Below are 22,433 nucleotides of genomic sequence, written 5' to 3'. Positions count from 1 at the left end.
GGATTTGTTGCATGCCATACAGCGCAACAAAATGAAACATCTCGGAATCTGCTCACACAATATTTTACTTGTACATGTGAACAGTCCTGACCATTCTCGGGCATGTGTCCTACAGACAAACATAAATGTGTACAAGGTGATTATGGAGATGGCTGGCAGCAGTTCCCATCACGTGGTTTATGTGGCACATTTGTCCATCTAAGTTATAGCTGAGGATGCTTTTTCATGTACAGAACAATATTGTGCGAACCAGTCCTCAGAGAGCTTTAGAAATAAAGTTTGAGGAACTTGTGAAAATATCTAAATTCAATAAACAGAACGAATGCTGCTGTGGATACATTTGTCATCATGGAGGCTGCATTATACACTTGTATGAATTTTGTGTCATACTCAGCAGTGAAGTACAATAATGGAAGCCTAACAAATTATTTAAAAGGCTTGGTAGTCTTTTTAAAAATTGAGAAAGAGAGGCTAATTTGACTGAAATCCACAACCCACTTTTTTGCTTTATTAGGAATACTAAACAATTAGGGTTGTTGTTGTTGTTTTTAAAAAATGAGTGAAGCCTAATAGGCTTAAATAGTGTTGAGGACTCAGAATCCCCCCAATGCTCTTTTAATGGCAATATTTCCAACCCGTTGTGAAACTTGTGATGTTTCCTTGAAAGGAAGAATGAAGTTTTCTTGCTTAAGCAAAAAATCTTTGCTATGATGTGACAATAGTTTGATTTGTGAACCCTAGAGCCATATATTATTTTCATTTCAATACCATCCTTATTCAGAGAAGATTTGTGGTCTAGGAAACCGTGGAAGCATTTTTGAAGCATCCTTCTGTGAAAGATGATTCAGATCTTGAGGGAAGAACGTCTTTTATGTGGGCTGCTGGGAAAGGCAGCAACGATGTCATCCAGACAATGCTGAATTTAAAATTGGACATTGATATCAACATGGCAGACAAATATGGTGGCACAGGTAAGAAAACTAACATACTTTTGAAGTTCTTATAAACTTGGTAGGTGTTTTGAACACACATGTATGCAATATGAATTCTACATTCTCTAAGGATGCATTGTACAAGTATTGTACAATGAGCAAAAGATTGTACTGAGCAAAACTGTTTTGGAAACTGATAGAAGTTTCAAATGCAGTCCGTTTTCCTAATGGCACTGAGGAGATGGGGAAAGATTTTTGCATTCAAGCCTTTGGACACAGCTAAGGCAGCTCTTCAGAACCTGGTCTGAAAATTCAAAAAATGTGATGATAAATGGAGATAAAGTTTACTAACTAAACTATGACTGGTTGATATATAGAATCATTGGATATACAACATGAACATGGGCATAAACTTTTGGATGGCCATAAATCTTTTTTATAGAATAAGTATAATATAGATATGATTAAAGGAATGTTAAACATAATGGTGATATTAGGGATGAAACTTTCTGAATCAAAGAATACCCCCAGACCATGGGCTTTCTCCAGAGGAACTGCCGTACCATTTAGAGCAGGATGCACACCAAATTCCTGGACACAGACACTGCTGACCAATAACTCTATCCTCTTTTTAGGATTGAGCTTCAGTTTGTTGGTTATTAGTACTGCCTCCAGAAAGCAGTTTAGATTTGATACAACTTCATCTGGTTCAGATAGAATAGAAAAGTAGAGCTGGGTGTCACCTGCATTTTGATGACACCGGGTTCCAAATCTCTAGCTAAGCAAATCCAGTGGCTTCACAGAGAACGTTATCAGATGCTTGTATTTGACATCTCCTGCACTGTGTGTAGTGTCAAAATCGTGTCTTATTCTCAAAATGCCTTGCAAATTTGTCACAGCAGGCATCAGGTTTGTGATAGCTCCTAGCTGTGACTCAAAAGTCAGCAGCTCCCTCAAAATTCTTGAAAGCTCTGCTGACCTGCTGAAGAGTAATGGGATATTCTTATGACATTTGGAACCCAAGTGTCAGTTGGTTAGGAGAGAGAGAGAGAGAGAGAGAGTTTTGTTTCAGTTAGTGTATTTGTTATAGTAGTTCTGTGTATGTTTGCTGAGTGTGGCAAGTATGACAATGTAAGGCAATTGTATCTGCATACTTTATTGAACAGATAATTTCCTATGCTTATGTATTTAGTTATTCTTGAAAACTCAATAAAAAAATTTTTTTTAAGCTGCTGGACAGTTGCTCAATGACACAATATTGCTGCCATCACTGTCACATGGTAGATTCAATTATGTTCTTTTTTCTGTGTTTGGTCGGTCTTGGTGTGAGTCTTGCACTCCATCTGTCATCCAACTGCTACGTAGTTCAAAGTTCCACAGAAAACCACTGAACTTTGGACTTCGCACCACTGGAGAGGGTGCCCTGGAGCTGTCATGGCTCTTTCCATCTCACCATTCTAGTGAGACCATAGCTTCAACAGGAGCACCAGCAATGTCAGATTACACAGGTCTTCCACCAGAGCATAACAACTAGTCCTCTACCTCTGCAAGGCGAACAGTCACTTCCTGTCCATGTTTGACCAGAAAGTAATCTGATAACTCCCTCTGCAGCTGGAAAACAACTAGCCCACTCTAAAAACACAGCAGGTATGCCTCATGATGTATTGAGACAGACCAATGGCTGTCATGGCTTCATGAAATCCTGAACTGGCCCTACTAAGGCAACCACAGAACTGCAATCTGGGGGCACTCCAACACCACATCTGTGATCACCTTTACAAGGTCACACAGTGCAGAAGGATGGACGTGACACCAGCAGAATCACCGTTCTGTCTCTGTCTCTATCTCTCTTTCCTTTTAGCAGTAACAACTTTTCAAAGCTGGTACCTAAACAAACTTTGCTTCACATGCTATTTTCTCTTATGGTGCATCTTGCATTTCCTGTGAACGCAAGGGACTGACCCTTTTTCTCTTTGTACAGTGGTGCCTCGCAAGACGAAAATAATCCGTTCCGCGAGTCTCTTTGTCTAGCGGTTTTTTTGTCTTGCGAAGCAACCCTATTAGCGGCTTAGCGGCTTAGAAAAAGGGGGGAGCGAAAAAAATTGCAAGACTCGCAAGACGTTTTTGTCTTGCAAAGCAAGCCCATAGGGAAATTCGTCTTGCGAAGCGCATCGAAAAACGGGAAACCCTTTCATCTAGCGGGTTTTTTGTCTTGCGAGGCATTCGTCTTGCGGGGCACCACTATAGATTCAAGAATGAAGGCAGCTAAATACTGGAAACTTCCTAGAGCCGAGCTAAATTGGGATGACATGAAAGAAAATGACAAGTGTCACTAGCGGAGAAACATGCCCACCAGAGCAGACTTTTCATACATTTAGCAAATCAATATTTATTCGCAAATATTTGGTGGTTGTTGTTGTTTAGTCATTTAGTCGTTTAGTCGTGTCCGACTCTTCGTGACCCCCTGGACCAGAGCACGCCAGGCACTCCTGTCTTCCACTGCTTCCCGCAGTTTGGTCAAACTCATGTTTGTAGCTTCGAGAACACTGTCCAACCATCTCGTCCTCTGTCGTCCCCTTCTCCTTGTGCCCTCCATCTTTCCCAACATCAAGGTCTTTTCCAGGGAGTCTTCTCTTCTCATGAGGTGGCTAAAGTATTGGAGTCTCAGCTTCACGATCTGTTCTTCCAGTGAGCACTCAGGGCTGATTTCCTTAAGAATGGATAGGTTTGATCTTCTTGCAGTCCATGGAACTCTCAAGAGTCTCTTCCAGCACCATAATTCAAAAGCATCAATTCTTCGGCGATCAGCCTTCTTTATGGCCCAGCTCTCACTTCCATACATCACTACTGGGAAAACCATAGCTTTAACTATACGGACCTTTGTCAGCAAGGTAATGTCTTCTTTTTAAGATGCTGTATAGGTTTGTCATTGTTTTTCTCCCAAGAAGCATTTTAATTTCATGACTGCTGTCGCCATCTGCAGTGATCATGGAACCCAAGAAAGTAAACTCTCTCACTGCCTCCATTTCTTCCCCTTCTATTTGCCAGGAGGTAATGGGACCAGTGGCCATGATCTTAGTTTTTTTGATGTTGAGCTTCAGACCATATTTTGCGCTCTCCTCTTTATATTATTAATTAATATAATAATTAATATTATTAATATTTGGTACTCATCAATTATTTTTCTCAACCAACAGTTGGCTATACAAGGACCACCTTGGGTGCCCAGCAAGTTCTAGAAAGTTTGCTTTTAAATATTTTACATGTATGTGCTGAAGTACACCAATGGAAGGTCCCACATTGTTGGTAAACATTAACTTTTGACGTGTTGGTACTTGATTTATGCTCCCCTCTCCCAAAAATGATGATGATCTGTCTGTAAAAGAAATAAAAACCATTTAACAAGTGCAGAACCCTCCACTTGCTGACACTTATTTTCACTTAGCTATTCTTCTCAAATGCTTTCCTCCTCAGCCAAGCTCTCTTACTGGAATGGACCTCAACTAAAATAAAAGTGTTTGGGGAGTGGCAAGCCGCAGGTGCAGCAGTTCTGCACTCCTACCCAACCTTTGTTGTTAAAATTAGACACTCTCTCTCCAGGAAGTTTTACTGTTTAACCACACAGAATTCCCATAATCATGTCTCATTTGGCGATTTTAAATTTGGAAGAAGTTGGGCTAAAGTATATAATATCCAGGGACGCAGGTGGCGCTGTGGGTAAAAGCCTCAGCGCCTAGGGCTTGCCGATCGAAAGGTCGGCGGTTCGAATCCCTGCGGCGGGGTGCGCTACCGTCGTTCGGTCCCAGCGCCTGCCAACCTAGCAGTTCGAAAGCACCTCCAGGTGCAAGTAGATAAATAGGGACTGCTTACCAGCGGGAAGGTAAACAGCGTTTCCGTGTGCGGCTCTGGTTCGCCAGAGCTGCGATGTCACGCTGGCCACGTGACCCGGAAGTGTCTTCGGACAGCGCTGGCCCACGGCCTCTTGAGTGAGATGGGCGCACAACCCTAGAGTCTGGCAAGACTGGCCCGTACGGGCAGGGGTACCTTTACCTTTACCTTTATATAATATCCAGCTGCACATGTTTCCAAAAGGATCTATGATACGGATGCTAAGAAATTTGCTTAGTTGAACCCAGATCTACCATTGCATTTGAGTCCATTCAATTCAAGTTTTAATAGAATTGCAAGACATTTGTTATTGTCTAGCAAAATGATACCAAGGGAAAAGAATGTCGATTAGTATCGTAGGAGCAGCACAGGGGCAGCTTTATAACTTTGCCGTCACTATATACAATGGAGAGGGATCTAAGTGTTGGTGGAACAAAGGTTTCATTGTGACCAGCTGGCCGAAGAATCTCTTCAGTCACTGTGACTCCCTTCAAGAAAAATGAGCTTACTAGGAAATACTGAACAGAGGCTTGGAAGCAAGTTGCCTGCGTCAGAATGAATGATGGAGAGGGAGAAACCAGGCCTTGCTGACATAGCTGCTCCTTTATTTAAATGTATTGTTGCAAACATCTCATGCATCAACCAGTTGAGTAGTTTACTGCCTTGTGCTCCACAAGTGTAGTGCTGAAAAACAGGATCTGGAATGTACAGTCGGGTCAGACCGTGCAGCCAAGTTCTTGCAGCAGGTGGCATTTTTGCCAGACTTCTTTTTTTCTAAAGAGCCAGTAACCCGATTAGATTCTTTTCACCAACATAACTTAAAGTGTTTCATCAGCTAGTGCAATTTATTTAGTGATAGTATTAAGAACGCATAAGCTGTATGCATAGGTTAAAAAATAGGTGGAAGATGAGTGTAAATCCCCCTTCTTGCCCTGGTGTTTAAGTTTTGTTACATTCACAATTCTAATTGCTCTCCTCTAATTTTTACATGCCCTGTTTTTTGTCCATCTTTCAGCATTACATGCTGCTGCCCTTTCTGGCCATGTCAGCACCGTGCAATTGCTGCTAAAACACGATGCCCAGGTAGATGCTGCTGACGTCATGAAGCATACTCCCCTATTCCGTGCCTGTGAGATGGGACATAAAGAAGTGATACAGACTCTCATTAAAGGTCAGCTGTGACACATTTATAGACTTGTTCATAGAAACACTGCTGTCTTCAGTTTTTGAAATGAAATAAACAGTAATGACAGACAAGAAGAAAGTGAATCCCCAGTTGGCACAGGAAGAGAGTTGAAAGAAGGTATTTATCATGCATCTACATTGAAAGATCAGGGCAGAAAATTAGATCTTCCACCAAACTACTTCCTAAAGCTACATTTGAGGTAAATTTGGATTATGCTGATCCTTTAGATTGATAACATTAGATTAATGTGGAAGAAGTTGCCTCTGAGCTTTTCATTGGCTGTTTGAACAGTATTTCTATGTCATGTTTTAAAACTAACTGAGAGGGACAGTTTGTCATTGAGCCTAAACTTCACATTTGACCCAAAGCTAGTTTTGCAATTTGTTTCTGAAAAACTCCCTCTCTCCATTAACTCCCATAAATAATTTTGGAATTGGTTTCCAGCCAGGCATTTTTGGTTAGGCAATCTTTAATTCTAAAACTTTTCCTGGTCTTTGCCTAATGGGGCACAAATATGCAAATCTTCTGTCATTGTGTTAGATGTAGTATTGCCTTTTTGGAGCCAACAGGCAAAGCTCTGTATACTCTACTAAAAGAATTTGACAGTCATATACAATCAAAATTCTTCACCAAGAAAAACTGAATTTTATATAAATCAAGGAAATATGGATAGTTTAGCTTATTTTGTAGTTGTTACTATTTACCTAGTTTATATTGATTTTTCTAATCATGGAGAAGAAGAGGAGCTATGAAGCCGCAACCTCTGGAAATCTCATTCAGCTACTCCGCTGCCTCTGAAATTTCAGCAGGTATTGCCCATATACTTTCAAGAATAGCTTCCAAGCCCATGTAGGCTAGAAGCATGTCTGTGTTTTAATTAAGACCAGTGTTTTCAGGAAGCTGAATTCTGTGGCTAGTTCTGTCTTTTGTGTTGCTGTGGAACTGTGGCACTCCTTTTGGACTGTTTCTTGTGTTTTGTACGGTTTTATAAGCTGCTGCTAGAATCAGGCGTCATACAGTGTTGGATAATCAAAAAATCTATTATTGTTGCAGGAGGAGCAAGAGTTGATTTGGTTGACCAAGATGGCCACTCTCCCTTGCACTGGGCAGCTCTGGGAGGAAACCCTGATGTTTGCCAGATATTGATAGAAAATAAAATAAATCCAAATGTACAGGATTATGCAGGTAGATCTCCATTGCAGTGTGCTGCCTACGGAGGCTACATTAATTGCATGGTGGTGCTGTTGGAGAATAATGCAGATCCAAATATTCAAGATAATGAGGTACATGTCTCCTTTTTTGTGCCTTTGTAATATGAGATCAAAACGGTGCCGTTGAATCTTGCTTTTTCTCACCACTGTTAGAGATAACTTGTCTTTGCGTTGTTACCAAAATGTGAATATGACCAAAGATGGCATCTCCTTGGGGATCCCTGTCCCCATCTCATACTGTGACATTGCATGATGGACTTGCCACGTGAACTGAGACAACCCCCTAGGGAATTTTCCTAGCCACCACCAGCCCCAGTGACTTGGGATGAGAATGATAGGGATGCCTCACATTACGTGCAAATGGTAGTGGAAAACCCAAATGGAATGAGTGCCAGACAGTGACCAGGGGCAGTTTCATTTAATTGTGCCAATAATTTCCCCTAGTTGCTGCAGCCACAATATAGGCAGGGCTGGCCCACCCATGAGGCAGGCCGAGGCAGACATCTCAGGCAGCGGAAGCCCAAGAGGCAACAACCCCCCCCCCACCATTGGCACCCTACCCACCCCACTGGCAGAGAAGTGGCAGCGGTGGTAGTTTCTGGTGAGATCATGTGCACTCCATGAAATCTCATGAGATCTCACCTGAACCTGCCATAATTGCACTGCCTTTAATAATAAGTAGGAGAAGGACTTGTGGATTTTTAAAAACGATTTAGACGAGTTAAGAATTATATTCAGTTTTTAATTAGGTACATATTTTAATTTTAAAGACAGCATCTGATGAAGAGCATCTGAGCTCAGCACACCAGGAGCTGATGGTTTCTGCTACAAGATCATTGATACCCACTTGCACATAATTCAGTTTGCAATTAGTATAATCCTTTGAAATTAGCACCAGCAGTTCTCATTGTCTGTTGGGAGAGAGACCGGGAAAATGTGTTCTTTTAATCCTCCCCAGCTTCTCAGCCGCTTTTGATACCCTCAACCATGGTATTCTTCTGGAGTGGTTGTCCAGGTTGTCCATTTTGTGATACGCCTCAGGCGGCTGGCCTGGTTTTATATATATTCAAAATATTGTGATTTGAATTTCGCTATAGCGCTGACATACCGACAAATCATTTTTATATTTGCACTGAAGTTTCAGAATATAAAGCAATTATTTTACATACTTTTCATCTGCCCTACTGATTATAGGGAAGGACAGCATTACATTGGTTGTGCAACAATGGTTACCTTGATGCTATAAAGTTGTTGCTGGGATTTGGTGCTTTTCCTAACCATATGGAGAACAACGAAGAAAGGTATTGAATAATTTGTCTACTATCTTTATGTTCCATCTTCTTGTTTGTTTAATGCAAGGTGGTATAGCATTGCAGATTAGGAAGCCACTGGTTTGAATTTTGTCCCTCATGATTATTATTTTTTTAAATGTTTCCTCTTCCATTGGAGAAGAGAATTCAGTTGGAGAATCAATGGGAGATAAAATGGAGGAAGGTACTTGGATAGGAGTGAGTCTCAACTTTTCTCCAATTTGGGGGTCTATTGGGGGACCAGAATTGCCTTGGGTCCTTCAGATCCTTGCTGTTTCCCTGATAAGGGATGGGTTTTTAGGTGAGAACTATATTTACACAAATTATGTAAAGCATCCCAATATGACAATTCACAGCCTGATTCTTAGATTTTAAAGTCACATTCTGCAAGTTGAGATTCCATGAGTAACCTTTCATATGCAAAATACTCTCCTGAAAGCAATGTGATTAATGATAAAAAGAGGGCTAAGCAGACCTGTACTGTGATAAAATTAATTGACCACATTTTAGATTGGAACTTTAAAAATTATTAATTGAACTGGTTAGCTGTAATATTTAAAAACAGATATAAATGTTTATAGATGTTGTTTTTCAGAAGAGGCCATTCCAAGACTCATCTTGGATCTTGACATTCAAATCTCTGTGCTCTCTTCTTTGTCTTATAATTTCTATTGACATTTCAGTTTGAGACACTCTAATCTGACTATCAGCCAATCACCATGTGGCAAGTCCAATTTGGTTGGCTTTGTCTCTTTTCTTCTGTATTTTCCTGTATTGTGTCCTTCCTGGTTACCATCAGGAAGAACTTTAATTTGACCATCTTGTGCACTGACACTTAACGGCTCAAATTGATGTATCATGTATGGATTGGTTTTGTCTGTAGCAGGTAACTTTAAGCTTGTAGACACCTTTGCCTTGCATGACTGTTTGTATAAATCTATGGAATGGGTACTGGCTATTGTCAAGACAAGTGGACTTGCGCAGAATGTGTGCAGGAAACAGCTTTTATTGAGTAAGCTTTAAAATAAATGTAAATGTATATAAATATTACATATATATTCAGCCCAGCAGGAAAATGCTTTTGTTGAAGACCCCAGTCATTACACACACACACACACACACACACACACACACACACACACCAGTTTGCAAAAAACAACAACAACCCATTCCATAGCCAATGAATCCTCATTGGGCAGTTAGTTTGTTTTCTAAGTGTGCAATTTAACAGCCAAATAACACAAGTTCTTATCCCAAACTACTGTTTACACAGAAGGCAATAAGCAGTTCAAGTTAACCAGAATGTTTTATAATGTGAGGGAAGTCCTCTGTTTTCATTTTTATCCCTGTACGTACGTGAAAAAGCTGTTACATTCAGTTCTAAAGGAGTCTTGTGCTTTCAGACCTTGAGTCAATTTTATGTTATTATTTTATTTGTCCATTTGTCAGAGAAGATTCCTGAATTGCACAGGGTTGGACTAGATGATTCTTGGTCCCTTCCAACTGTGCAATTCTGTTAATCTAATTTCTTCCAGTATCTTGTTATTATTATAAGCCAGGCTGCTAGTAGAAGAGAATTCATTAAAGGTTTCAACTGTAATTTAATGCTGTCGCCATGAAAAAGATTGAGGGAAGCCAGCTGGATATTTAGATACATTTTGTCCAGTAAGTGCTTTTAATTGGACAAATACTTCCTCCCGGAACTGAGCCCCTTTTCCACGTGTCCACTACATGTGTGGATTAGAACCTAACCTTTCACACCCTCTCCAACATTTTAGTGAGGAGGAGGAGGAGGGGCTAATATGGGCTACCCATACCAGTGAGATGCCATCTTTGCATTATTTCAAGTACTGCCCCTCTCATCCAGGCCAGGACTGATTTCTCAGAAAATTTCCTCCACATGGAGGTCCACATCTCTTCATTGATAGTCATCTGTCCATCACCTTCCCACATCCACCTTAAACCACCTGCTGTAACCATGTCTATTTGGATTAACATATTTTAATTGCAGTTTCCTGCAATAATAATATAGAAACACTAAGCTACTTTTCATGACCCATGCTCTCTCAACCACAATACCCCTCCTGCAATACAAATGGTGGATTTTATTTTTATTTGTAAGGCAATTGCATTTTAATGTTTACATCAGGAAAAAACACAATATTTTTTTCAAGAAAAAGAGCCTGCTAAAACCTTTTGCTTTTCGATGGACCTGCTACTTGCACATGACATTAAAATCCTGGATTTCTAAAGTGTTTTCTCTTGGCAATATTCTCATCTCCATAAGAAAAGCAGTAATAAGTTCAAAATTAGCCATGAAATCCTTTCAAAATGAGCCAGTCTTTCTCCATTATCTGAATCCAGAGAAATCTCTAGAGAGACATGCACCAAAGCAGACCCCAAAACGGCTTCCCTATCAATCAGGAAGTACCTTCTTTGTTGTCTGGAGAAGGGACTTCCTGGATCATGTGGCTTTGGGGTCTTCCCTTGGGCTGACATCTCTCAATTACTCTTTAGCACTCATCACTTACACTCTGACTTTTCTCATTGGCTGAAAACAATGAAAGGCGGGAGCAGGCTCTTACTCACAATGCAATTGCTTTGAATGGTGCCTGGGCATTTTGCCGCGTAACTTTGATTCTATAAAGGCTGCAGATATTCTTTTAAAAAGTAAAGCTCAGAGTCCACAGTCCCTCCTGACTCTGGGCCTGGTACACAAGTACCCCCTCAGGATTACACCAACACTGTAATCTTTTTAGGCTGCAGTAACTGGAAACCGTTCAAGCAGCTGTACAAAATGGAGCTAAGGAAATATCCTGTTTTTCTTCTGAATTCCGTTAGGAGTCCAGTTTCAAGTGGATGATTGTGATCTTATCCTTAAGGTGCAGGTCACAACAGGGTGCTGAGGGTTCCAACTGATCATTCAGGATCCTTATCAAGAAGATCCCTTGTCAGATGAACAGATTCCTTCGTTAGCACTTCCTGGGTACTGTGACGGCAGACGAATGATTTGATTAATAAAAGCTTCTTGTATCGATTGGAATCACTTTATCTCCTTCTTCGGGCAAACCCAGTCAGATGAGTGGGATACCAAAAAAAATTTATTATTATTACTATAAATGCCTACTTTTAAATCACAGCTGCTCTTGAAGTTCTCACCTCTTCTCTTCAAAGTTTCAAAGTACAATCCTATACTTGTCTATTCAGAAATAAGTCCCATTGACTTCAATGTGACTTACTCTGAAGTAAGCGTATTAGACTGAAACCTCTGCATTCGCACTCTTCTTTTATATCTGCTGCTGTAGAATAAAATGATACTATTCTGTCCATTTGGAGAAGACTAGCCTTGAAAGCAGGCTGTGAAAGCTGGAGGCTAGTGAAGTTGTAATGGCTCTTGATTATTCCATTGCACCTGCACTGATTTCTAACGTTGTCCTGTGGGTGCTGCTGACTGGCTGTGGGAAAATACAGCATGGGGACAGTTTTGCACGTTGGGGAGTGTTTATGCTGTCATTTAATGATGGACCACATGGTTTGAAGATGTAGTTGCCTCTGGTTCCAACGGCTGCTACAGCTGATGGCAGCTGGAAGCCCCTTTCCAGCCTGTGCCCCAAATACATGGCAAGGAGAGACCTGATCCCACCTGCCCATGCACCCCTGCTGTGCCACTGTCAATTTATCCGCCAGAGAAAACAAGGAAATCGCAACACCAGTTGCCCTCCTTCCTTCTTTCGTCAGTGAATCATTTCCCCTGCTCTCCACCTCACAAGTGCAAGCAACATCAAATCAGCATAATTAATCATATACTACAATATTCCAAATCCAGCCAAGCAGTGGTGCTGATGTGCTGTTTGGGAAACTGTTTTTTGTTTTGTTAATTACAATATTTCCTTGTCCTTTGGTTCAAATGTGTGCTAATGTTTTATTACTTTTAGGTACACGCCACTCGATTACGCCTTGCTGGGAGCTCATCATGAAGTAATTCAGTTCATGTTGGAGCACAGTGCGCTGTCCATAGCTGCCATACAGGACATTGCAGCTGTAAAAATCCAGGCCGTCTATAAAGGATACAAAGTTAGGAAAGCTTTCCAAGATAGGAAAAATCTTTTAATGAAGCACGAACAGCTGAGGAAGGATGCCGCCGCCAAGTAAGTGGCGCACATGTGCAAAAAACCCCAACAATAACCTCTTTAAAATGAAGTAATCCCTGAATACTATTGTACAGAAAATCTGCCATTTCTGCTGTTGCTTTTTCTTGTAGGTTTTCTCCCTTTGGCTTTGGATTTTTTACTTTAAAACGGGTCAGCAAACTTTTTCAGCAGGAGTCCAGTCCCCCATTCCTCAGACCTTGTGGGGGCCGGACTATATTTTGGGGAAAAAATAATGAACGATTCTACTCATGTAAAAACATGCTGATTCCTGGACAGTCCATGGGCCGGATTTAGAAGGCGATTGGGCCGGATCCAGTCCCCAGGCCTTAGTTTCCCTACCCATGCTTTAAAAGGATAGGCATAAGGAGGAGACAACAAGAAGCAAGTTAAATGCTACAGCAGCAAATGATGAGATGGTTTAAAAGGAATGCCTCTGTAGAATTAGTGGCATAGAACACTAGGAGTGCCAGAAAGCTTTAGGAATGGGGAGTAAAATAATATTAACTAACTAATAAATAACATCAACTCCACCTGTAGATATAAACTTTTGAAATAACTGCACCTATGTCTGTTACTTACACATTTTATTAATTTTAATAATACCATATATACTCAAGTATAAGCCGACCCGAATATAAGCCGAGGCACCTAATTTTACCCCAAAAGCTGGGAAAACTTATTGACTCGAGTATAAGCCGGTTCACCACACCACAAACCTGGTGGTGGCAGCGGCAGAGGAAGAACAAGCAGCCCAAAAGGGTGCTTTCAGGCTGTTCTTTCATCCTCCTCCGCCGACAGGGGCAGAGGCAGCGGCAGAGGGACAAGTGGCGAGAAAGGAGCCCTTTCAGGCTACTCGTTCCTCTGCCGCCGCCACTGACAGTGGCAAAGGAGGAGGGGGAGGAAGGAGCAGCCCGAAAGGGCTCCTTTCTCACCGCTTGTCCCTCCGCCACTGCCCGCCTCCCTCGCATATAAGCCGAGGGGGACTTTTTCAGCATAAAAAATATGCTGAAGAAGTCGGCTTACACTTGAGTATATACGGTAAGTATTTTTACTCATTGTTAGCCTTCACTCTGACTTAAGGTTGTTTTGTTATCTGTAATATTGGATTGTGGACACTAGGCATATTCTCACATTTTCTTTTGCCACGAGGTGACTTTTGAACCAGTGGAGATCCACACGAATAGATCCATCTTATGTTTTGGCTTCCCTAGCACCAATGTACTAGGCAAGGACAGCAACAATAAAGGGAAGTTTGCTGGGAATAATGCATCTGAATTCAGTGAAGCTGTTGAGTTAGAATTCTTTAACAGATCTTGATACAGTGGTGCCCCGCAAGACGAATGCCTCGCTAGACGAAAGAGTTTTCCGTTTTGGAGGTGCTTCGCAAAACGAATCTCCTATGGGCTTGCTTCGCAAGACAACAATGTCTTGCAAGTTCCTGCTGGTTTTTTTTCCTCCCCCCCCCTTTTCTAAGCCGCTAAGCCGCTTATGAGCTGAGCCGATCAGCAGATAAGCCGCTAAAAGCCGCTAATCCGTCAATGGGCTTGCTTCGCAAGACGAAAAAACCGCTAGACGAAGAGAATCACAGAACGGATTCTTTTCGTCTTGCGAGGCACCACTGTACTGTTGTATTGTGACTCACTAGACACTAGGAGTGACCCAATACAGAAACTATTTTTTCCACTTTGGATATTTACAGTAGCCTTCCATGAGTTTCAGGGTTCAGGTCTGAAGCAGAGAGGCGGAGGTTCTCCACACAGTTTAGAACTTTGCACAGTCAGGCTTCTGACTCATCCAGCACAGCTTCATGGGTACAGGAGGCTCTCCAGACCTTTGCCCTGGAGCCTGTGGGCATGTAAATTGGGTAATGATCAGGGAAACACAATAGGCAATATTCTCCCGCTCATCCTCCATAGTTACACATGAGCAAACAGAAGGCCTAAAATAGGGCTATAATCGTGTTCCAGTTTAGCAGCAGGCGCCTCTAGCCCTGGGAATGCTTCATGCCCAGAATGATTGGGTATCTTATTTAATGATGACCTGCACAGTAATGTGACGTACCTACTACAGTAGTACCTCAGGTTACATACACTTCAGCTTACAGACGCTTCAGGTTACAGACTCTGCTAACCCAGAAATAGTACCTCGGGTTTAGAACTTTGCTTCATGATGAGAACAGAAATCGTGCTCCGGCGGTACAGCAGCAGCGGGAGGCCCCATTAGCTAAAGTGGTGCTTCAGGTTAAGAACAGTTTCGGGTTAAGAACGGACCTCCGGAATGAATTAAGTACTTAACCCGAGGTACCACTGTACAGCTATTTCTTGCATCGGGCCCACTTGATCATTCCCCCACACAAACCAGGCAATGATTGCTTGGTTGTGTGTACATATGTACATGAGGGTGGGGGTATGGAGAGAGAGAGAAAGAGAGAATATATCACAAACACACCTCAACTGAGGCTACTGTTTTCCTATTTCATGCTTCTGTTAAAGAGGCTCCAGCTCACAAAAGCTTGTAGCAAAATACTAATTATTTGTGGTCTTTAAGAAGCCATGTGGCTCTTCGTTGTGTTGAATTGCTCTGTTAGCCAGCCTGCCAGATGGACTCTGGAGTGACAAGGCTAAGGCTTCTACTGCAGCTGAATGTACCTTGCTTGTCTTGTTTCCTTTATGGAATGATGAGGTCTGTGTGCCTCTTTGAAAGAGAAAGAAATAATTGTGCCGTGAATAGCAAGGCCTAATTTATCAGATCAAAATGGCAGACGGATCTGTACTGGGTACGAGACAGACACCCCTATGCTTTTTGTTTGGTGATACTATTATTTGAGACTGAGCCACTTCTGTCGGTGCCAAAGGCTGACTGCTGAAGTGCCTCAACCTGCCCAGAGTACAGTCTGTGGCTCCGTCAGCAGCTCTTCATGCACCCAGATTCAATCAGCTGCTTGATAAGATAGCAATGACAGATAAAAATCAGGCTTTTCCTTGACACCTTGTACTGACTTCACCTCTTGCTGTTACTTGTGAATCACAACAACCGATAAAGGCATGCCACATAACTAGCCTGTCATTTATCAGCAGTCTACAACCCATGTTGCAGCATTAAAAGTTTAAAAATATCAGGGCTACGTGTCCATTTTATAGTCTTATTTTTTTTTGCTGCAGATAGTTTTTTTGGTCATGGTGCATAATTTATTTATTTATTTAAATTAAAATATTTATATTTGAGCATCTTGATGTAGGGTGAAATATAAAACAATAGCATCAAAATATACAATATAGTGAAAACCAGAATACAATTAAGTCATCAAAATTTACTTAAGAACTGCAAATTATGTACGTTTTGCCTGAAGCGGCGGGGGGGGGGGCTGTTCCAGAATGTGAGTGCTACCAAAGAAAAGGCCCTCTTTCTGGTTATGACCACCCCCCAAACTGTTCCCACAGAAGGATAATGACCCCATCCACAATAGGCAAAGTGCCTAATTCCCAGACACAGGAACCACCCACCCACAGGATTCACCCTCTGTTTCCTGGCTCCGATCCAGCCCACCACTAGATTACTGGTCCAGAACCTGCATTAACGCCCCTGACTCAGATGATACTGAGAACAAGGGGAATACTGGGGATACTGTCCTCCCAAGTTTCCTAATGACTGTCTCATATAGTAGATGTTAAATAGCATTGAGAACAAGATGGCACCTAGTGGCACCCGATAGCACAGACCCAATGTTACAAAATCTCTAAAGCTCATGGTGAGAACCAAAGGGGCTTCATCTTTTCCATCCAGCTTCCTGCTGAGTTCTCAGCAGCAGTATTGAGAACAGAGGAGCAATCATGCACCTTCTCTCTCCTTTTCCAGGCTTCTTTTCAAAAAGGAAACACCTCTTTGTTTTCCCGCATTGCTACTGGCCTTTCATAATTTTCTTACTGGTTAGGGGGGCAAGTCGGTACAGGGAAAGTAAGACGGGTAAGGCCCTTTAGTTTTTTCCTTGTAATTCAATAGTGTGTTATAATTTTCATGCTAAACTACTTTACAGGGTTGTTCATCCACTAGAGGAAAAGTGCGGTACAAGAGGGATTCTTGTTTGTTTGCTGTAAATTCTCCTGTTTCCAGGAGTGCCTTTCATTTTAATATTGTGCTTCAGACAGTTTGAATGAATAGTATAAACTATTGCTTATAGGAAACGTGAGGAAGAAAACAGAAGGAAAGCCACAGAACTGCAGAAAGAAATGCGGAATTCCAGGTCCAGCAAGGGCCAGATCCAGCAGCAGTTCACTTCTGAGACAGAGAAGAGTCCCTTGAGACTTCAGACGGCACAAGGCTGCGCCCAGCAAGGGGACAATGCCCTTGGTAAAGGGCCTCCCTCTGGCAGCCTGTGTCAAACCCAAACAGGGAAAGTCAAGAGAAACTCAGCCACAGTCTTGCCAAACAAAGGGACTAGCAAGAACAAACATCACTCCGAAGAGTTGTTTGGCGAAGATCAAAAAAAGGAAATGGGTTTGTAATCTCAGTGTTGTTGTGGTTATTAATTAAATTTATATATTTGATTTGTTTCATTACATTTCTATGCTACTTTTCATTCAAATCAATCCCAAAGCGGCTTACAAGCAATAAATAATAATAGCATGATAGAAAATAATAGAACATCACAAGTACAACATAAATCATATAGAATAATTAACAAATCATCATATACTGCCCTTCTTCTGAAGATCATAGGTTGGTTTACAGTATAAAAACACAAAATTCATAATATAACATCACCAACAAACAACACACGCCCCAGTCACATTTAGAAGGCCATAGATAATTATAATCAGCCAAAGGGGGAAGAGGAATGTTTTTGCCTGGTGCCTAAAGATATGCACTGAAGGTGCCAGCGGAGCCTTCCTAAGGAGAGCTGTCCACAGGTGGGGAGCCACCACAAAAAGGCCCGTTCCCATGTTGCCATCCTCTGGGCCTCCCATTGATAAGGGCTGGTTGCCATTGAGTAAGGGATGGGCAGTCTAAGAGCAGCTCAGTCACTGTCTGGCCAGTGAGTTTTTGAGGCTCATGGGTGTAGCCTGGATTTGTTAGGGGAGACAGGCTTTATGTTGCGGGGGGGGGGGGAGAGAGAAAACATCAGTTAAGCATCTTTATTGATTTACTTGATTTAGGGGGGAAGGCTGATCCCAGCCCCCCTTGGCTATGCCCATGGGCAGAGTCCACTGCTTTATAGGACCAGCTGAAAAATGATTGGGCTGTTGTGTCACCTGACCAGTGCAATGCCATCCTCTGGTCTTCTGCAGCACTTGTGTTGCAGGACAGCAGAGAGGAGGCCAACAGCTTCCCACTCCAGCAAGGTGCCTGGTGAGAGCCCAGGGTGTCGTGGGTGGCTAGTCTCCAGTTTCAAGACTTCCGTTTCTTTGCTTTGCTACCTTAATATCAAAAGAGGGTGAAACTCACTCCTGGCATCTCCAGAAGAATGGATTTCCTTTTCATAATTTTGTGAGCTTCCCTTGCAAAGGATGTTCCTTTATTGGGGGTGATACAAGCCAGGGGGTGATTTTTGACTTGGAAACTTTGTATGTATATGCTCAATAAGTGCCATAACAATTATATAATTGTTTAATTAATTATATAATTAATTAAACTATAATTACATTTCATAAGCTCTTATTGAATAGAAAAAAGAGAATATGTGATTGCATGGATAAGTTCTGTATTGAATAGTTTTGATAATGCACTTCGTTCCATGAACTATTAGATCTGCAGGTAACATTATCAATGAGCATGAATGAAATTCTTAGCAGAAAGCTGTACGTAAAACAGTTTTGACCTTTTGAATGCTTTGTTCTCTAACTTCCATGGTCTTTTTATTTTAGTTATGAAACATTTAAACAATGTTTTAATTGTAAAACTGGGTCCCCTATCTTGACTTCCAAAAATGATTCCCCTTGAATATAATTAAGCTTTTACATTTATCCTAATTGTATTGTGTCTCAGTATTCATCAATCTGACTAACTGCTTTTAGGAAATTAGAATTATTTAAATTATTATTTATCGTTGTCTCCCAAGAGGTATCCAGGGAAAACAGCAAATGCAAGACTGTCTGCGCCCCTTCCCGTTCCAGTAGAGAAAATGATGGGCCTCAAGTTGTATCTGCTAGCTCAAGCAAGAATGGTAAAAAGCACAAGGAGCCTACTGTGAGAGCAAATGCCACCTTCACGCATGCCAGGAAAAGGCACGACTCTAGGGCTAAAGCTGCCTCTTCTGGGGAAAGATCAGAAAATCCAAGTCAGTCATTAAACAACAGTATAGACCATTGTGAAGAAACAGGAGCTTGGGCTCAGAATAGTAAATGCACTGATGGAAGCACAAGGAATTCAAGACACTCTGAGCTGGCCCTTAAAGGCACCCCACAGCAGCAGAAGGCAAAAAGCAAAGATGACGAGAAATGGTCCCGAGCTGGGCTCAGCAGACCTGGGAGTGCCAAAGTGAGAGGCGTGAATATCAGAAAGGACCTTTCAAGTGCTGCCGTTACACAAACCAGTAAGGTGGCAAATAACAAAGTCTGTCCTTTGCTGGTCAATGATGCAAGGACTGCAAAGCTAACACCCAGCAGACGGGCACTGGACAATGGCCATGGAGACAGTGCAAAACCCAGCAGGCAAGCTCTAACGGCACCCAGGAATTCAGAACATCAATTGCACTTTCTTCACTGCAAGAGCCCAGCTACCGAACCTGTCCCTTCAGAGGTCTTGAAGCAAGTAATTGAGAAGGAAAGGGCAAGAAAGGAGCTCTTCCAAAAGAAGAACTGTGCTGCTGAAATAATTCAACGGGCTTGGAGAAGGTACTCATTTATTTTGCTTTATTACAAATATTTTTGACCCTTCATCAGTATAGATACAGAGAGGGATGCAGAACACAAAATGAAGGCAACCAACCAAAACGTAAAACAAAGAGTACACAATAAAATACACCATCAAAGCAGAAAAAGCAACAGAGAATGTTGAATAGTATCCAGCTTACAAAACTCAAAATAAGGGGACACTTGGCTATTTCTTCTTGTTTAGCTGATTTCATTTTAATTGCCACTTCTCATTTCATCAAGTCCTATACAGTTGTGGCTATACTTGAAGTTCTGGCATTCTTTGATCAACATGAAGCCAAGCTTGCAGTTGATATATCAAGGGCAGTGGATGGAGGCCTATTCAGTAGAAAAACAAGCCGCTATGCCGAATGCATTAATTCATCTCTTTTCATCCTCTAGCCACTTCATGTATTAAAAGGACTTGGCAGTGAAGGGTGCATGACTCAAATATCCTCTTTCCATGTTTTCAGATATCATGTGAAAGGGGAACGTGCATCTAATACGTTTTTGAGACAGGACTTGTCCTTGCAAGAAGCCATGCTGGCTTTTGCTTCAGCAAGACTTGGTCTTCTATATGCTTGGTTATTTTATGTTTAACAATACTTTCCACCAGTTTTGCCAGAACAGATGTTAAGCTGTATGGCCTATAATTTCCAGGATCCACCTTTTTGTTATATTGGCTACTTTCCAGCCCTCAGGTATGGAGGTTGGATCTGGGGGATTAGTTACATATTTTTGTTAGAACGTCAGCAATTTCATATTTGAGTTCTTAAAGAACTTTCAGGAGGATGCTGCCCAGATCCATTGATTTGTCAATTTTAATTTTGTCTGTTATGCCTAAAACTTCCCTCATCACAATCGTCTGCCTAAGTTCTTAAGACTTGCCTCCTGCAAGTTATTTCAGCCACTGGGATCTGTCCAATATCTTCTGTTGTCTCTCTGTTGTTGGTTGGCTGCAGCCATTTTAGAAGAAGCAATGGCGGGAGTAGGGAGATAAACGTTCCCATGGGGAATAAATGGAAATTGCTAGCTTGTTACGCGAACGCTTGCCTAACAAATGATTTCCTGGGAGTGCATTGTGCTCAGAAAGTGGGATCTGTGTGTATGCTCATGAACTGGTGGTGACAGACCAAGAGCAAGACCTTGGGGACACAATAGGTAGCGCAGTGAAGATGTAGACCCATGAAAAAGGCAAATTCCATGCTTTCCATTAAGAAAGCATCTGAAACTAAATCTGTTATCATACAATTTGATGGTGCAACCGCATTTGGAATACTGTGTACAGTTCTGGTCATCACGCCTAAAAAATAATAGTTGTAGAGTTGGAAAAGGTTCAGTAGAGGGAAACCAAAATGATCCAAGGGGATGGAGCAACTCCCGTACGAAGAAAAGTTGCAGCATTTGGGACTTGTTCGTTTAGAGAAAAGGTAAGAGGCGATATGCTATAAGCAGGCCTTTGCAGGGTAGCCAAGTACAGTCATACCTCGTGTTGCGTTAGGTTCATGTTGCGTCTTTTCGGCTTGCAAACGTGGCAAACCGCGTTGGTATACGTCCGGGTTTCGCCACGCGTGCGCAGAAGCGTCCGCACATGAGCAGAAGCGGCGCTCTAGTTATGGACTTTTCGGGGTGCAAATGGCACAGATTGAGTCTGTAACTAGAGGTACCAATGTACACTTGCCTTGGGCCTCGGAGGACTAAGCTGGCCCGGGGGGGGGGGGCGCCAGGGGCCGCTGCCTTTTTTGTTCAATTTTATAACTTTATTCTAATAAGACTTGTATGATAGAAGTATCATGCCTGGAATGGAGAAAGTGGATAGAGAAAAGTCCCCACCCCACCTCTGGTAACACTAGGACTCACGGACTTCCAGTGAAACTGAATGTTGGAAGATTTGGAACAAAGCCAAGGAATTGCTTCTTCACGTAGTGCATAGCGATGGCCACTGACCTAGATGACTTGATAAGAGAATTTGACAAATTCATGGAGGAGAGGGATGCCATTGGCAGGCAGCCATGATGCTCTGCTCTGCCTCCACAGTTTGAGCCAGCAATACTTCCAAGTACCAGCTGCTGGAAGCCACAGGAGAGGAGAGGGCACAGGGGTTGAATTCTCCCTGTGGGATCTGTTAGGCCACTGTGAGAATAGTCTCATGTCCTTAAGGTGACATTGTGGCATGCTGGCTAACCTAGAAGGAGCTAAGTTCATTCCTTGCAATCCAAACATGGGCCTATCAATAGATGAAACACACAGTTAATGTCTAAGTTTGTGGTTTTTTCCTTCAAACTTCCTAGTCCCTGTTCTTTGCTGCCCTTGGTAATAATTTAATTGTAGCAAAGCAGATATAAAATGCATGCAAAACGAACACCAGGTCACAGAAAACAGCTATCAACATTATTTTACCACATCCCATCATAAATACAAAATTACGGCCTACGGCCGTAATAAATTATTATTATTATTATTATTATTATTATTATTATTATTATTATTATTATTATTAATGGGTGATATAGATCCAGATCTTCACAAATCTATGTGTTGTCCAGTCCTTATTATTCATCTTTGCCTTTCCTCTGAGCTCAACAACTACCAAAATAAACTGAACTTCGTGAGCAATGTTTCCATGCAGGAGATTTAGCTCTTTTCATTCCAATCCACAATGCAAGCAGGGGTGGCCAGTTAGCTACAGTAGACATGTTGCGGTATAACAACTGAGTAAGGTGGCATGTATTTCTATTACTAAACATAATTAGCAGAGATTTATGAGCATCAACAAAACCGAAATAATACTATTTTAAGATAAACAATGCAAATCATGTTTTGGCACTTTTAAAGACTAACAGGCTTCCTATGGCACAAATGTGGTTCAAAACCTGAATCACCCAATAGATTGTAGATCAAAGGTCT

At 41.8% G+C, this 22,433-nt stretch overlaps 1 protein-coding gene across 2 annotated transcripts in view; it reads left to right on the top strand.

Moving 5' to 3' along the window:
• The window catches only part of INVS (inversin), a gene marked incomplete at its 5' end in the record, with an annotated part of 62,530 nt that overhangs the window by 36,796 nt on the left and 3,301 nt on the right, over nucleotides 1–22,433 (top strand). For both annotated transcript variants that reach the window (XM_082194730.1, XM_082194729.1), the window contains 7 exons: nucleotides 800–971; nucleotides 5,836–5,991; nucleotides 7,060–7,289; nucleotides 8,412–8,518; nucleotides 12,463–12,675; nucleotides 16,856–17,172; nucleotides 18,734–19,508. In XM_082194730.1, the coding sequence (XP_082050856.1) occupies nucleotides 800–971; nucleotides 5,836–5,991; nucleotides 7,060–7,289; nucleotides 8,412–8,518; nucleotides 12,463–12,675; nucleotides 16,856–17,172; nucleotides 18,734–19,508 (1,970 nt within the window). The remainder of the gene's footprint in view (nucleotides 1–799; nucleotides 972–5,835; nucleotides 5,992–7,059; nucleotides 7,290–8,411; nucleotides 8,519–12,462; nucleotides 12,676–16,855; nucleotides 17,173–18,733; nucleotides 19,509–22,433) is intronic.

This window comes from Podarcis vaucheri (genome assembly GCF_965113315.1).
Source record: "Podarcis vaucheri genome assembly, chromosome: 13".
NCBI classification, from domain to species: Eukaryota; Metazoa; Chordata; class Lepidosauria; order Squamata; family Lacertidae; genus Podarcis; species Podarcis vaucheri.
The sequence above is the reverse complement of the archived record's forward strand: the minus strand, read 5'-3'. Positions and strand labels throughout refer to the sequence as shown.